The sequence below is a fragment of the Ziziphus jujuba genome, chromosome 6 (genome assembly GCF_031755915.1).
Source record: "Ziziphus jujuba cultivar Dongzao chromosome 6, ASM3175591v1".
NCBI classification, from domain to species: domain Eukaryota; kingdom Viridiplantae; phylum Streptophyta; class Magnoliopsida; order Rosales; family Rhamnaceae; genus Ziziphus; species Ziziphus jujuba.
In genome coordinates this window covers 29,936,232-29,953,839 of record NC_083384.1, presented here as the reverse complement: position 1 = coordinate 29,953,839, position 17,608 = coordinate 29,936,232, and the positions used below count along the sequence as shown (strand labels likewise).

Sequence of the window (17,608 nt, the reverse complement as noted above, 5' to 3'; positions counted from 1 at the left end):
TATGAGAATGATAATGTAAGACAAAAGTTGAGCTTTGTGCAACTTTTTCCTCTCTGCTTTAAGGAGCCCGGGATAAGCTTATACAAATTATAGCACCATTAACTTCCTTTATACTTCTTCAGAAAACTCTGTTATACTCTGCCTTTATCAATCTCCCCATAAGAAACAGAGATCTTACTGACTATTCCAATATATACAAATTTTGTTAATCTTAGGTTAGGGTCCATTTTAAGAACACCAGTCCTAGCTAGAACATAAGTTTTGTCTATTTCACGTTTTTGGACAATTCTTTCAAAAAGTCTGAGGTTATATTTGCTAGATATATAGGATTAAGTGATGGAATGGAATAGATAATCCTTGTTCCTATGTTTAGTTAAATTTGTTAGTAAGGCTTATCTATTGTTGAGGATTAGCCATTTCTATATTTAAGGAACTACCAATCCTTTTAAAAAGAATATCAGAATAAATATTTCATATGTTTAGGTGAAAAAAATAAGTGAATAATGCACTTACTTTTAGAAACCCTTTAACAACCGCTCAGTTTGTATTTTATATATATATATATATATATATATATATTTTTTTTTTTTTTCTATCGTATCATCACATTATTATTTTTATTCTTATTATTTTTCTTCTTTCTTCTTCATCTTTCCTAGAATCGCCCTTTTTCTTTTCTTTATTTTTTTTTTCTTCTTCCTTTTGTAGTACCACCTTAATCATTTCTTCTTTATATATAAATATACACACACATATATATATATATATATATATATATCCTTTATCATAGCTTTCATAAGTTTCTTCTTCTTCTTTTTTTCCCCCCTTTCTTTTGTTCGCTATTTTCAAAATCAATAGAACCTCCGTATGGATGTTGATTACACAGAGATGGGTGAATAGTTTTTAAGTTTAGTTTTGGTTTTGAAAGAAGAATTCATATAGAGATATGGAGAGTGAGAGGAAGAAGATAACATATGTCCTTTTATTTTTTTATTTTATTTTATCCCTATTCAATGTTTAAATCCTTTGTTGTAGCCAAACTCATGGATAGAAATAATAACTCTATTCTTATGCTTTTTATTATTAGGAATAACTAATCCCAATTTATTTAAATTGGGAATAGTTTATTTGTCTACCAAAGTCAGCCCGAGTATTCTAGGACTTTATTCCAAAGAGAGAATCTTATTTGGAAAAATAATTAACAGAATTGAACATTATATAGCTTTCACCCTCCTCACCTCCATTCTTCAAATCCCATTTATCTAGTCTCTTTCTCTCCTTCATTCTCTAGAATGTTGAACTCTTTTTTCTTGCTTTCTTCAACAAATTTTCTGTGGATGAGACGTTTGAAGGTAAGAAACTCAATGCCACAAACATTAAATACAGAGATCATCAGCTAAGGAAAAACCGATCATCAAAGACAAAAGAAAGTCACGTTCTTGAGTTTAATGATTTGGCCTTCAAGATTATATAAATCCCAAGGAATCATGTTAGTATTCTGGCCCCCAGCAGTGGCAGTACTAGTGTAGTGCTTAAGACTGTCGCTGAAGAAGTTTAATCAGTTGTGTATGTATCAATACCTTTTGTCACTAATTGTACTCAAAAGCAGCAGTACTGGATCAGTTCTAAGCGACAGTTTCATTTCTGATTCTAGTTTTTACATGTATAACCTGATAATACTAGTTTCTTTGTTGCTTTTTTAGTAGTACTAGGCTCTAATATACTTTTTTGAATTGTAGTTAAATTTATAATTGTTCTGTCATTAATATGTGTAAAATATATAAACTGGGCAGTCTTTATATATATATATATATATATAAATAGTTTTATTATAAAATATATTAAACTTGTTAGATAAATTATATGTAATTCATTAGGTTATAAAAGAGAACTTAATTCAATTATATATAATCTATAAGAGACAGAGCATATGCTCTTGATATTAAAAGCATGCCTGCATTTATAATAAAATCCTACATGGATATATATTTTTAAAAAAAAATTAAGAAAGAATTTTAAAACTAAATCTGGTCAAGTTAAAAAATATAAAATTATGACTAGTGGTAATTATGATCTAAATTCTCATACAACAATGCTTTAACAAAGCTTTTGTCGAAAAAGAAGACAGAAGAAATTAATAATGGAGAGACTTTAGTCGTTCCATAATACATCATGGGATTATAATATATAAGACATCTGTAGGATTTTTTAGAATAAAAAACACAGCAAAAACGAAAGAGAAAGAAGCTTAAATTGGTGTGGTTAAACCACCCTCATTCATTTTGGACATAACATATAACCACAAATTTTCAGAAACAGTAAACCACCTAATTTTCACCTACTACTGCAGTAATCATATTGCCAAAAGACAAGCCATACTTTGGCTACTTAATACAGCAGTGTTTTTATCAAAAACTGAAAGTACAGTAACTAATCATTACAAAGCAACTTATGACAGCAACAAAAGTGACATTACACTAACACTCCTCCTTGGCACTTTTGCTGGAAACATTAAGATCATTTCTTAATGTTTCAAACCTGTTTTTTGGCAAAGCTTTTGTCAAAATATCAGCAAGCTGGACCTTAGAACTGCAATGAACCAGCTTCACTTTACCATTTCTTTCAGCTTCTCTCACAGCATGATATTTGACTGGAATATACTTTATTCTTCTATGTTGACCTGGATTTTCAGCAATGGAAATTGCAAACTTGTTATCACAGTATATAGTGGTAGCTTCTTCTTGCCTCTCATTTAAATCAACAAGCAATTTCCTTAGCCATAAAGCTTGATTTGAAGTAGCTGCAGCAGCAATATATTCAGCTTCAGTTGTGGATTGAGCAACTGAACTCTGTTTTTGTGAGCTCCATGAAAAAGGACCTGAATTAAGGGAAAATAAGTACCTTGAAGTACTTTTTGAATCGTCCATACTTCCAGCCCAATCACTATCAACATAGCCCATCAACTTGCCTTCTTCTTGCTTCAAAAACCAAACACCATAGTCTATGGTGCCTCTAATGTACCTTAGCACTCTTTTAGCTACAGAATAATGCATATGTGATGGAGCATACATAAATCTGGAAAGCAAACTCACAGAAAACATAATGTCAGGTCTAGAAGCACATAAATACAGCAAACTTCCAATAAGGCTTCTATAGGTTGAAACTTTAATCTTGGCAGCACCATCTTCGAGTTCAATTTTTTGATTGTAAACCATTGAAGTGTCAACTGGATTACAGTTCTCCATGTCAAAATTTTTGAGTAGTTCCACAACATGTTTCTTTTGGGATAAGAAAATGCTATGACTAAATTGATATATCTCCATACCAAGAAAGTAGTTCATCACTCCTAAATCTGACATTTCAAACACCTTTTGCATTTCAGATTTAAACTCCAACACACTTTGTGAATCTCCTCCTATAACAAATAAGTCATCAACATATAGAGAAACAATCAATTTTTCATCATTTGAACCTGACTTCACATACAAAGTAGGCTCATTCTCACTCCTTTTAAATCCTTTTCCAATAAGGTGTGAGTCAATTCTGCTATACCAAGCTCTGGGAGCTTGTTTCAAGCCATAAAGAACCTTATGTAATTCACAAACTTTGTCTTTCTTTCCTTGAACAACAAAGCCTTCAGGTTGTTCAACATATTCTTCATCCTCCAGGTAACCATTTAGAAATGCAGATTTCACATCTAAATGGTAAATTTTCCTGCCTTTTTTAGCAGCAAGTGCTAGTAGAAATCTGATTGTTTCGTGTCTTGCAACTAGTGCAAATGTATCTCCATAATCAATACCAAGTTGCTGCACATAACCTTTAACTACCAATCTTGCTTTATGCTTATTTATTGTACCATCTGCATTGACCTTGGTCCTAAAGATCCATTTCACTCCAATGGCCTTTCTGCCTTGGGGTTTGTTCACCAATTCCTAAGTTTTGTTTTTGTTTATCATATTGATTTCTGTTTTCATGGCCTCTCTCCATGTCTAAAACTAATTTGTGTCATAAAAAGTAATTGGATCACACAATGCTAGGTTGCATCTTTCATATTCATCAGTCAAGGGTCTTGTACATCAAACATCGAACATGGGTCTTGTAATTCGAACATTGGACAGGAGTCTTGTATCTCGGACATTGGACAGGGGTCTTATAGCTCGGACATCGGACAGAGTTCTTGTATCTCGGACATCGGACAAGGGTCTTATAGCTCGGACATCATATAAGGATCTTGTATCTCGGACATCGGACATGGGTTTTGTATCTCGGACATTAGACAGGAGGCTTATAGCTCGAACATCAGACAGGAAGCTTGTATCTCGGACATCGGACAAAGGTCTTGTATCTCGGACATCGGACAGGAGGGGTCTTGTATCTCGGATATCAGATAGGTGTCTTGTATCTCGGACACTTCTCTCGGATGCATCAGTGAAGGGTCTTGTACCTCGGATGCTTCTCTCGAATGCATCATTCAGAGGTCTTGTACCTCGGATGCTTTTCTCATATACATCAGTCAAGGATCTTGTACCTCAGATTCTAACAGCATCTTCATCATTTGAATTGTTCTCCTCTTGAATCTCATCATGTTCTTGGATAAAATTCTTTTCTGAGGCTTGAACTTCACTTTTTTCCCAATTCCAAACAGCAACTTCATCAACTTTAACATTCCTACTAACAATTAGCTTGTTAGTTTTCAAATGATATACTCTGTACCCTTTTGTGTTGCTGCTGTAATCAACAAAAATTCCCATATAAGCTTTTTGATCCAACTTGTCTATCTTAATTTCAGGAACATGTGTATAACAAATGCTCCCAAATATCTTCAAATGCTCCACAGTAGGCTTGACCCCATACCACACCTCATATGGAGTTTTAAACTCCAATGCTTTAGTTGGTAATCTATTTAGCAAATACACTGAGGTATTTACTGCTTCAGTCCAAAACTTCTTTGGTAATTGCTTCCCAAACAATAAGTATCTACACATCTCCCTAATAGTCCTGTTCTTCCTCTCACTAACCCCATTTTGCTGAGGAGTATAGGGAGAGGTCATCTGATGTTGAATTCCAGCTTCTTTGCATTGCAACTCAAACTTTTGAGCTGTATATTTAGTCCCATTATCTGATCGTATCACCTTGATGCTACATTTTGCTTGATTTTCTACCATGGCTTTAAAACTGGTGAATATCTCAGCAACTTCAGATTTTTGTTTTAGAAAATACACCCAACACATTTTGGAGAAATCCTCTATGAAAGTGAGAAAATATCTACAACCATGGATAGAATTCTTACCATAGGTCCACATACATCACTATGAATTAACTGAAGCTTTTCAGAGGCTCTCCAAGCGCCTTTCGAAGGGAATGGCAGCCTTTGTTTCTTATCAAGCTGACACACTTCACACACTTCCAGGTCTTTGCTAACAGCAGGCATATTCTCCATCAATTTCTTTTCATGCATTAAATTCAAGGAGTCATAGTTAAAATGACCAAGTCTTTTATGCCACAACTTAGATTCATCACTAGTTTTGGCATAAAAAACATTATTTCCCTTCTTGTTCCAGTCTACCACAAAGCTTTTATCTTTCATTCCAACATTTAGAATTTCACTTCCATGTTGATCATATATTATGCAAGACTTATCTTAAAAATTCAAAGAATATCCATTTTCAAGCATTTGTCCCACACTTAACAAGCTTTGATTAATTTCGGGTACATATAACACATTTGAAATGAGTCTAGTACCTGTTGAAGTTTCCACAGCCACTTCTCCTTTGCCTTGAACTTGAATAAAATCTCCATTTCCTCTTTGCACTTTAGAAACAAAGCTTCTATCCAATGTCTTGAAGAGATCAGCATCATGAGTCATATGTTGAGTGCAGTCACTATCCACCAACCAAGCTTCTTTGCTGCCATTTTCTACATAACATGTAGCAATAAACAGCCTTTCCTCACTTTGCCGTGCTTCATCAGTAACTTGTACTTGGTGTGCTTGTTGCACTGGTCCTCCTTTGTTTTTGCAAACTTTTTCAATATGTCCAAGTTGTTTACAAGCTCTACATTGAACATTAGGCCTAAACTAACAATATTTTTCAGGATGGTTGTCCTTTTTGCAATGAGAGCACTTCATAAACTTCTTTCTTTCACCCTCTCTGCTTGTACCAGCACCATGTTTTCCTTTGACATTACTTCCTCCACCTTGCTGCTTCCTTTGATTATTGTTTGCCGGAGCCTTACATTTTTGTAATGCTAAAAAAGCACTTTTTTGAGGTTTCTTCTTGTCTTATAGATCTTCTTTGTTCAGCTGCTTGTAAAGCATTAGCTCTAACAAAGAAATATGATTCAGGTCTCTTGACTCCTCCAAGGATGAGATCTTTGCTTCGAACTTTTTTGGTAAGCTGACTAGCACTTTCTCTACCACTCTTCTATCTCCTAACTCCTCTCCAAGAATTCTGATCTAGTTTACTACTTTCATAAGTCTGTCAATAAAGTCTTTTACCAATTCAGAATTCTCATTCTTAAAGTTTCGAACTCCCTCCTTAAGTTCAATACCTGCATTTGTCTTGTTTTTGCACTTCCCTGGAACTCTTCTTTCAGCTTGTCCTAGACCTCTTTAGCTGTAGTGCAAGCCATAATTCTGGTGAACATCACTTATGAAACACTAGCATGTAAGGCAGATAAAGCCTTAAACTTTTTAGCAACCTCCTCACTATGTTGCTTTATTTGAGCGATAGTGGGATTTGTTGTCAAAAGGGGAGGATTTCTTTCGGTCTCTACTACTTCCCACAAGTCAAAAGCTTGAAGGTAAGCTTTCATTTTTATAAACCATATGGCATAATTTTCTCTAGAAAATATAGGAGGTGATGAAGTAGAAAAATGAGTTGAAGCCATTTAAAAAATGAAGAAAAGGTAGAAGGAAGGTTTCTGTATTTTCTGCTATTTAACTCACAGGCCCACTAAGATCATTAGAGCTCTGATACCATTTGTAGGATTTTTTAGAACAAAAAACACAGCAAAAACGAAAGAGAAAGAAGCTTAAACTGGTGTGGCTAAACCACCCTCGTTCATTTTGGACATAACATATAAGCATAAGTTTTCAGAAACAGTAAACCACCTTATTTTTACCTACTACTACAGTAATCATATTGCCAAAAAATAAGTCATACTTTAACTACCTAATACAACAATATTTTTATAAAAAACTGAAAATACAATAACTAATCATTACAAAGCAACTTATGACAGCAACAAAAATGATATTACACTAACAACATCATATATGAGCCCACGTGTCCGGTAAGAGAAGACAAAACTTACAACAACCTTTGCATCCAAATTAATCAACCATACTCAGTAAATAGTAATTAAAAAAAAAAAACTCATATTACCGACAAAATTTAATTTAATTTTTATTTTTTTGACATTTAAAATAAGTCTCTTTTTTTTTTTTTTTTTAGTATACTTTTTCTTTTTTGACGTGATTTTTCACGCGTCGCATAGGAAAAAGAGCATTAAGAAACAAAGCGGCACTATTATCCTCTAAACGCCCCAAATCGAGACAAATTCCACGGCTGTATATAAACATACAACTTTAAAATAATTGTTAATTAACATTCTTTTTTCTTCATCACGTGCTGACATGTTGAAAAAACATTTTAACTTTAAAGATGCTTTTAAAAAAGCATTATGAGAGACTCTTGCTGCAGTGGGCTCCACTTTTCAGTTTATTATTATAATCACAGCTACCTGACCCAGTCAACGTGTCGTGTAGTGTATGGTTGATGTAGTTTATACTTTACAGTGCAATTGTATATATTTATACCGGGAAGAGAAATCTTCCTTCACTTTAGCCCCAAAAAAAAAAAAAAAAAAAAAAAAATCTTGCTTAACTTTCTTCGCAGAGAGTTAGAGAGTTCGAAGTTTGGTTGTCATTTCTGAAAGTAGCTTATACGTTCAAAAGCTAGCTAATTGGAAAAATTTTGTTTTCGTCGATTAATTACTTTTTACTCGGTTGTTTTGCTTGCAGGTTAAATTGTAAATAATGGTTTTTTCTTCTAATTCTTCGGCAATATCCCATGAAGAAAAGCATGAGATTCAAGAAAAATACGATGTGTTTCTGAGTTTCAGAGGTGAGGATCGCAATACATTTGCTAGTTATCCTTATGGAGCTGTATCTGCAAAGCAGATCTTAACTTTCATGGATGATCATGAACTTGAGAGGTGATGAAATTTCACCCACGCTTCACAAAACTATCGAGGAATCCAAGATTTCGGTGATCATTTTCTCGGAAAACTATGCTTCGTCTACATGGTGTTTGAATGAATTGGTGCACATACTTGAATGCAAGAAACGAGAGGGCAGGTTACGCCAATCTTTTACGACATAGATCCATCAGTTGTACGAAAAAGAATGGGAGTTATGGTGCTGCATTTGCTCAGCTTGAAAACCGTTTCATGGACAGAATGGACAAGGTGAATCAATGGAGAGCTGCTGTAACTGAAGCGTCCAATCTGTGTGGGTTGGATTCAAAGGATTTCAGGTAAATTAAGTGTTATATCTTAATTATTAAATTAAAGCTTACTCGGTAATTTTTTTTTTCTCAACAGCCTTGCATAAAAGAATTTGCACATCATCATTTCATTAATTATTGTCCCAATTATAAAATATTCAATCCAAGATATCCGTACACTTTTCTATCGTTCATTGCATTTTTTTTTTTTAATCTTTTCTTTGCTTGCTGATTATCTATCAATCTGTAAATTTGAGAACAAAATCTGTAGAAGTTCATACTAAAATCCATGGTTTTGTTTTTTCTTCTTTATACACACACACACACATATATATATATATATATATATATATATATATAACTACGCGAAAATTGATATCTAGCGACACTCACTTAGCGACGCTACGAAACAAACGGATCTGAAAAAACAAAACCGCGACTCTGAGATTAATGCGTCAGTAAAAATTCAATAAATATACGATGCATTCAAAAATTATCGACCTCAAAAGGTTGCTAAACACAAAAAATACGCGACACATCTGTTAAAGGTCGCTGAATGTGGGGCTGACCAGAGTCACCATTAATACTGCGTGTATATTTCATCTGATTTGTATTGTACGTTTAAATGCTACTCATGAAAAATGAATACCAACCACTAATTTATGTTTACATAGTAATAAAATTTAATTGTACAAGGTTGTTGTTCAATTATATAATTTTTCTTGTATAGCTTATTTTTGCAAATCTCTTAAATAGTAGTATTTTATTTCAACTACAAATAACCAATAAAAATATTAGAGCAACATAACTGAGCTGGTTTTTTTATTTTTTATTTTTTGTTTTTTGTTTTTTTTAATAGAGGTAACAGGCGACGCATTATTTAGATTGTGCATTGCCTGTTATTTCCCTTTACTTTTTAATTTTTTTTAAGTTCTTTTAAACAATCTAGTTTTATTTCAACAATAAATAACTAGTAAAAATATTAGAGTAACAAAACTGAAATTTTTTTTAAATATATAGTTAACAGGCGATGCACTATTTAGATTGTGCGTCGCTTATTCACTCCTACCTTCTTTTTTTCTTTTTTTTTTCTTTTTTAGTTTTTTTTAATCAATCTAATTTTATAGCAGTAAAAATATTAGAGTAACATAACTGAGCTGTTTTTTATTTATTTTTTATTATATATGTTATAGGTGACGTACTAATTAGATTATGTGTCGCCTATTCTGTTCTCTTTATTTTTTAATTGTTTTTAGTTTTTTTAAACAATCTAATTTTATTTCAACAACAAATAACCAGTAAAAATATTAAACTCACAAAAACGAGCTTTTTATTTTTTATTTTTATTTTTTTTATATATATAGTTAACAGGCGATGCACTTTATAGATTGTGCGTCGCTTGTTCTCTCCTCCCATTTTTTTTTAGTTCTTTTAATTAATCTAATTTTAATTGAACAACAAATAACCCATAAAAATATTAGAGCAACATAATTGAGCTGATTCTTTTTTTTTCTTTTTTGGTTATATGTGTAACAGGCGACGCACCAATAAGATTGTGCATTGCCTGTTCTCTCTTCACTTTTTTTTTTTAGATCTTTTAATTAATCTAATTTTATTTCAATAATAAATAACTAGTAAAAATATTAGTGCACAAAAACTGAGCTATTTTTTTTTTATATATATATATAGTTAACAGGCGACGCACCAATAAGATTTTGCGTCGCCCGTTCTCTCTTCAAATTTTTTTTTTACATCTTCTAATTAATCTAATTTTATTTCAATAATAAATAACCAGTAAAAATATTAGTGCGCCAAAATTGAGCTGTTTTTTTTTTTTAATATATAGTTAACAGGCGATGCACTATTTAGATTGTATGTCGCCTGTTCTTTCCTCACCTTTTTTTTTTTAGTTCTTTTAATAAATCTAATTTTATTTTAACAACAAATAACCAGTAAAAATATTAGAGCGCCAAAACTGAGCTTTTTTTTTTTTTTTAATATAGTTAATAAGCGACGCACTATTTAGAATTTGCGTCACCTGTTCTCTCCTCACCTTTTTTTTTTTTTGTTTTTTTTAATACATCTAACTTTATTTCAACAACAAATAACCAGTAAAAATATTAGAGCACCAAAACTGAGCTTTTTTTTTTATATAGTTAACAGGACGCACATTCTTCAATAAATGCTTTGCCTTTTCTTTTTTTTTTTTTCAATTTTTTTGTTTAAACATTTAGAAACCCATAAAAAAATAAAATCAAAATAGGACCTTAATAAAAATTGAATCCAAGACCTCCTACACACTCAATAAATCACCCCACCACCAGGCCAAATGACTTGGATGTAATAATACAATAAAAACTATCTAATATAGTATTAGACGACGCATTATTTAAAGAATGCGTTGCCAAATAGATGAACAGGCAATGCATTTTTCAACAAATGCATCGCCAAATAAAATCAAAATAGGCCCGTGCTAAGAATTGAACCCAGGACCTTCTACACACTCAAGAAAACTGTAATACCCCGTCCCAAATCGCACCGGAATCCGTGCACGTTGACCGAGCGAGTCAAAAGTTGACTTTTTGTTCTAGTTAAAATTTCGAGTTGACGAGGGTACCATGGCGAACTGCATGACGCCCTGAGTTCGTAGACTAGTAGCACATCGAAAACGGAGCTACGGTTTGAAAGTTATGAGCGAAACAAGTCGAAGTGCAAACAGTCCAAAAGGTGCCGGAGTTGACTTTTTCTTGTGGTGTAATTTTGTGTTGACTCTTGTATGGTTGTAAAGTACTCGTCGATACGAGTTCATAGACTAGTGGCACGCTTAAATCGGACGTTTGGTTAAAAAGTTATGGACGTTTGAAATTCGCCGGATACCGTATTATTTTATTATATCTGGCTTAAGTGCACAGTGATGCCATGTGTCAACTTCTGATTGGTCCATGTGGCATGAACAGTGTCACACGGTGGTTTTTATTTGAAAAAATTCTCGGGGAAGAGAGAGAAAGAGAGAGAGGAGAGAGAAAGAGAGAGAGTCCGACCGGCGTCGGAATTTTTCAAATTTTCTGGCCGTATTACTGTACACACACCGGCCAGCAAGATTCCCCTCCCCATTTCTGGCAAAACCGCAAATTTTCACGGCGATCGGCCGCCGGACGCGCCCGGATCGGACGTTCGAAGATCGGCGGCGAGTTTTTCCCTCCACCGCCGGCCACCGCCAATCGACCCACTTCCGGCCATTTTCTGGCCACACGCGCCTGACACCCTTCATCCTCTCCTCAAGTCCGGCCGACCAACCAAGTTTCACGGCCATCGGACCACCGACGCGCCGGGATCGAAGCGTTTTCCGGCGAGGGGCCGAAAAACTTCAAACCGTGATTTCTCTGCCGTCCGGCCTCCATTTGCTTCACTGCCGGTCCCGTTGGATTGCTCTCCCCATGATCTACAATTCTACAAAAAATCACAGCCAACGGCCACCGCACGCGCCGCCGCCGGCGACGGTTGCCGGTGATCGCGGCGGCTCGCCGGAAAGTACTGTTCCGGCGAGTACCCAATTTCTTGGCAGGCTCCAGTCCACTGTGTTCGACCTCCTGAACCCGAATCCGGCATCCGTTTCCACCAATTTGTGACGGTTTGTGAGAATTGCGGATCCGAAACACGAAAAGCTTTCCGGCGAGATTCCGACCCCGTCGGGTCCGATCACCGAAAATTAAGACCGAATCTGTGATCACCATCACTCGAGCTTCGATTCGGTATATAATTCATAAATTTTAGATATCGTTTGGTGTTCGCTCCCCGGGTACCCATTTGGGAATTACCCGAATAAAATATTAATATTTGTGGTTTGGTGTACTGTGGATGTTTAGGTGCACGTGCGAGTAGCGGAGTCGATCCTATGGAGGATCTTGATTGAGATACGTGCTTAAGGTGAGTGACCCACCTTCAAATTAATTTTGGGAATTTAATTGGTGCATATTATGTGTGATTTAAATATTTGGAATTTAATTTTTATGTGCCAAATATTTATTTGATTTATTGTGAATTTATTGGATTTAAGAAAATGTGCATTTTACAAAATTATGCCATGTGAAATTATTTTATGGTTTTGAGGATTTTGAAATTGGTGTGGTTTTAATAGTAAATTGGGCACGATTTGATTTTCAAATATTTCAAGGAAAATATTTGCTCATGTTGGTGATTTCAATTTTTATAAAATATGCCCATGGAATATTATGAGATTTGATTATTATATTTCGAGAATTATTTGTGATATTGGGAAAATGTGAATATTTGAATTGGTGGATTTGGGAGTTGGTGGATTTGAAAATCATGGAATTTATGGTATTGATTATAAAGGAATTGTGGAGAATTTCCCGGTTCAAGCGGATGGAATATACCCGCTGTGTTTATGCAAAATGTGAAATTTGTTATATAATTTAAATATGTGGATTTTATGATTTTTAGATGCACCGTGCACGTACTGGTGTTCTGTTTATATGTGATATGGTTAGTGTGCACACGGTTATGATTAGCGCGTAGGTGGGTGTGAGTAGCGCGCAGGTGATATTATGAGGTTGTCCTGTGGTTGCCATCGGATGAGGGTGGCCACCCCTCCATGGCCGGGACACCAGGTTAGCAGCGGCGCAGTGGGACGCCACGCGACCGTATGCCGGTTTCTTTCTATAACCTCCTGTCTGGCGGTACCTTGGGACGCTGGGTACTGTTGGCGTCACTGGTATATAGTGGGTGCATCAACTGATTTTCGGAACTATGTTTTTAAAATAAAATGTTTTAAAGCTGTATTGGAATTAAAAATATAATTATTACCGTTTTCGATATTTATTTAATGTCTTGGTTTTTGGGGAATATGAACAAAGGGTTTTGTGAAAATGTTTTAAAAGGGGAACTTTTCCAACTGAGAGAATTGTAAGGGTTTTGAGAGAAATTATTATTTTTCAATTAATTATTATCTATCTACTGTATTATCGTGGTATTATATTGTATATTAGATAGGGTCACTCACTGAGATGATTAGCATCTCATACTCTTAAATTCCGTTCCTTTAGGTACCAGGTTGTCGGTGTTTATTCGGAGCGGACCTAATCTTCCTCGCTGTTTTAGTTCGTGCTGTACCCTGTTCTTCTTTATTGCAGTTGTAATATTTCTTTCACTCTTGCTGTATTCTATACTTAGTAGTACTTCATAAAGCTCTGTATACTGTATGGGACACTATGTATTTATTTTGCACTGGATTACTGTATTTATTTTGAAGTGCTGAAAATTGTGGAACCAACTTGTAGCACTGTGGGAGGAATAAGGGGACAATTATAGAAGTGCGTTTTCAGTGCAGGTAATTTTGTGGTAAGTCCATCCCTTAGTGGAGGTTCTGCCGGATTTTCCATAGGAGGGTCCGGTAGGGTTTCCCTGGGATCAGGGCTTGTCTAGGGTTCCGGTGGGGAACTTTGGACGGGTCCTGACAGTTGGTATCAGAGCATAGGTTCTTGTAATCCTAAGGGACTATGCATTACTGTACAGCCCATCCGTAAATTCCTTCCTTTTTGTAATCGTGCTTAAGTGTCCCTGTTTCTAAACTCTTGTTTGTTTCCTCAGAATCTACTACGATGAGTCGGCGGGACACACGTAGAACTCAGGAACGCTTGGCTGAGAGTTCCGGGAGTCGATCGAGCCTTAGAAATCTGGTCTCTCAGCTAACTAGAGCCTTAGGGGGTTCAAGCTCTAGTAATCGATCCGTGGATCAGGCTCGACGTTTAGGAGCCGTGGAGTTCGATGGAAGCCAAGGCCCAGCTGCAGCCTTGAAGTGGCTATCCAGCATGGAGAAAATCTTGGAAGAGGGGATGCAGTGCCCCGATGAAGATATGGTGAGGATTTCTGGGTTCATGTTAGAGGGAGACGCCCGGAAGTGGTGGCAAATAGAGAAGACTCGCAGAAGGCATACGTGGGATCAGTTCAAGATTGCCTTCTCTACTGAGTTTTGTCCTCCTGCCTACTGTGAGGCAAGAAGGAGAGAGTTCGAGGAACTGCGACAGGGGAACATGATAGTGACCGAGTACGAGAGGAGGTTCCGGGAACTATCAGAATTCTGCATGCACCTGATTCCCGACGATCACGCGAAAAAGGTGAGGTTCATAGACGGATTGAACAAGAGCATCGGCTACACCCTTTCTGGATCAGTACACCCCACTTATCAGTCCGCCAGGGATGCAGCGCTCGAGCTAGAGAGACAGGCAGAGATACATAGACCCTCGAGGCGCAGATCATTCGAAGGTTCGTATAGCGGGGTACCTCGACAGGGGGCAGCGAAGAAGAGCCATAGTTCAGGCTCAGACAGTGAAGGGTTCAGCCCACGAGGCAGATTTCAGAGGACAGGCGGTTATCGTATGCCCCAACCCGCGCGCCATTCCATTAGCGGCGGCACAAGTTCATATCAGCGCTCTGGGTTTAGCCCCAAGCCATTCTGCAGACGTTGCAATAGAGCACACCATGGGATTTTCCAGTATGAGGGTGTGTGCTTTCAGTGTGGACAGGCGGGACATATTAAGAGGAATTGCCCTTATGGAGAGACGGGAGTGTTAAGGGCGAGCCCACCATCACAACAGGCCAGTGGATCGCGGGGTCAGAGTTCCCGAGGGAGTTATGCAGTAGGAGGTTCATCGGGATCAGTCCCACAGCCTATTGGGCAGAGCAGGGGTAGAGGACGGAGGCCCCAGCAGACGGGTCAGGGTCGAGTGTTTGCGATGACGCAGCAGGAGGCCCTAGCTACACCGGACGTGGTGACAGGTACATTGAATATATTCGGTAATGATGCACTGGTACTTATAGACCCGGGAGCAACACATTCATTCATCTCCAAGGAATTCGTCACTCGGGTCGGTATGACCCCTACTCCTTTAGGATGTCTAGTAGAGATAGCCACTCCTGCAGGAGAATCCTTGTGGCCTAGCCAGTTAATCAAGGAATGTTTCTTCTGCATCGAAGATCAAGTGATGGAGGCGGACTTGATCCTGTTGGATCTATCCGGACTTGATGTAATTTTGGGCATGGATTGGTTGGCAAGGAACCATGCATCTGTAGATTGTTTCAGCAAGGAAGTTACATTCAGGAGGCCAGGGTTTCCAGAAGTAGTATTCCGTGGGGGAGTTGGGAGGCCCTTACCGAGGTTGATATCTACCCTTACTGCCAAGAAGCTACTGAATAAAGGTTGCCAAGGGTATTTGGCTCATGTGATAGATACCCGAGTAAGTGGGGTCAGGGTGGAAGACATGCCCATTGTGAGGGATTTTCCGGATGTGTTTCCTAAGGAGTTACCAGGATTGCCTTCGGAAAGGGAAGTTGACTTTCCCATTGAATTAATTCCAGGCACCGTGCCTATTTCTCTACCACCGTATCGGATGGCTCCAGCGGAGTTAAGGGAGCTAAAGGTCCAATTGCAAGATTTGGTAGATAAGGGGTTTATCAGACCAAGTATATCACCGTGGGGAGCTCCAGTTTTGTTTGTAAAGAAGAAGGATGGTAGTCTAAGGCTGTGTATAGACTACCGACAACTTAATAAGATCACCATCCCTAATCGCTACCCGTTGCCAAGGATAGATGATCTATTTGACCAACTCCAAGGTGCCAAGGTGTTCTCCAAGATCGACTTGAGATTGGGATACCATCAGTTAAGAATCCGAGAGTCGGACATCCCTAAGACTGCCTTTAGGATGAGGTACGGACATTATGAATTCCTAGTGATGTCGTTCGGACTCACCAATGCCCCAGCAGCTTTTATGGACTTGATGAATAGGGTGTTTCATCCGTACTTGGATCATTTTGTCATTGTATTTATCGATGACATTCTGATCTATTCAAGGAGCCAAGAAGAGCACGTGAGGCATTTGAAGAGAGTGCTCCAAACTCTAAGGCAGCATCAGCTATATGCTAAGTTCGACAAGTGTGAATTCTGGTTGAATCAAGTGGGTTTTCTCGGACATATCGTGTCGGCCGAAGGCATCTATGTGGACCCCGATAAGGTGAAGGCAGTGTTGAGTTGGGAGCGCCCTACCACTATAAGGGAAGTACGAAGTTTTCTTGGATTAGCGGGTTACTACTGACATTTTATTGAAGGGTTTTCAAGGATTGCCGGGCCGTTTCATAATTTAACCCGAAAGAGTGTTGAATTTAGTTGGACAGACAGGTGCGAACAGAGTTTTCAGGAGTTGAAGCAAAAGTTGACATCCGCACCTGTTTTAACTTTACCTGATGGGAATGAAGGTTTTGAAGTCTATTGTGATGCATCCCATCAAGGGTTGGGTTGCGTGCTAATGCAGAATCAAAGGGTGGTAGCGTACGCATTACGGCAATTGAAGCAGCACGAACAGAATTACCCTACGCACGACTTAGAATTGGCGGCGGTAGTCTTTGCTCTAAAGAAGTGGAGACACTACTTGTATGGGGCCACATGCCAAGTTTACACCGACCACAAAAGCCTCAAGTATATTTTCACTCAGAAGGAGTTAAATATGAGGCAGAAGAGATGGATGGAGTTGTTAAAGGATTATGACTGTGTGATTGATTATCACCCAGGCAAGGCGAATGTAGTGGCAGATGCTTTGAGTAGGAAGGCTAGTGGATCCCTTGCTCACATCCAAGTCATCCAACTACCTCCCATGGTGGAGTTGAAGAAGATGGGGGTGTTAATGCATATGCATCCTTCAGGAGTTCTTATGGCTACTTTCCAGGTACGATCGGTGTTGGTGGATCGTATAGTAGAGACCCAAATGGAAGATCCTAAGTTGAGGACAATTAAGGGCAAGGTACAAGAAGGTCTTGATCCGGAATTCTCCATAAGGAGGGATGGAGCCCTCGTGTATAAAGGACGACTTTGCGTTCCGGATATCCCAGGACTCAAGAAGGAGATTTTAGAGGAGGCGCATAGCTCGATGTATGCGATGCATCCTGGGAGTACCAAGATGTACCGAACGCTTATTAAGTATTATTGGTGGATTGGTATGAAGAGAGAAGTGGCAGACTTCATATCAAAGTGTTTGATTTGTCAACAGGTGAAGGCAGAAAGACAGAAGCCTTCGGGACTACTCCAATCC

General features: G+C 37.6%; 1 protein-coding gene across 1 annotated transcript; it reads left to right on the top strand.

Annotated features, from left to right (window-relative positions):
- The first annotated feature begins 8,038 nt into the window (after window positions 1-8,038).
- LOC132804068 (disease resistance protein Roq1-like) lies at window positions 8,039-8,541 on the top strand. The gene is made up of 2 exons (XM_060817970.1): window positions 8,039-8,217; window positions 8,346-8,541. The coding sequence occupies exons 1-2, from the start codon at window positions 8,039-8,041 to the stop codon at window positions 8,539-8,541; spliced, it is 375 nt and encodes a 124-aa protein (XP_060673953.1).
- Window positions 8,542-17,608: the final 9,067 nt, after the last annotated feature.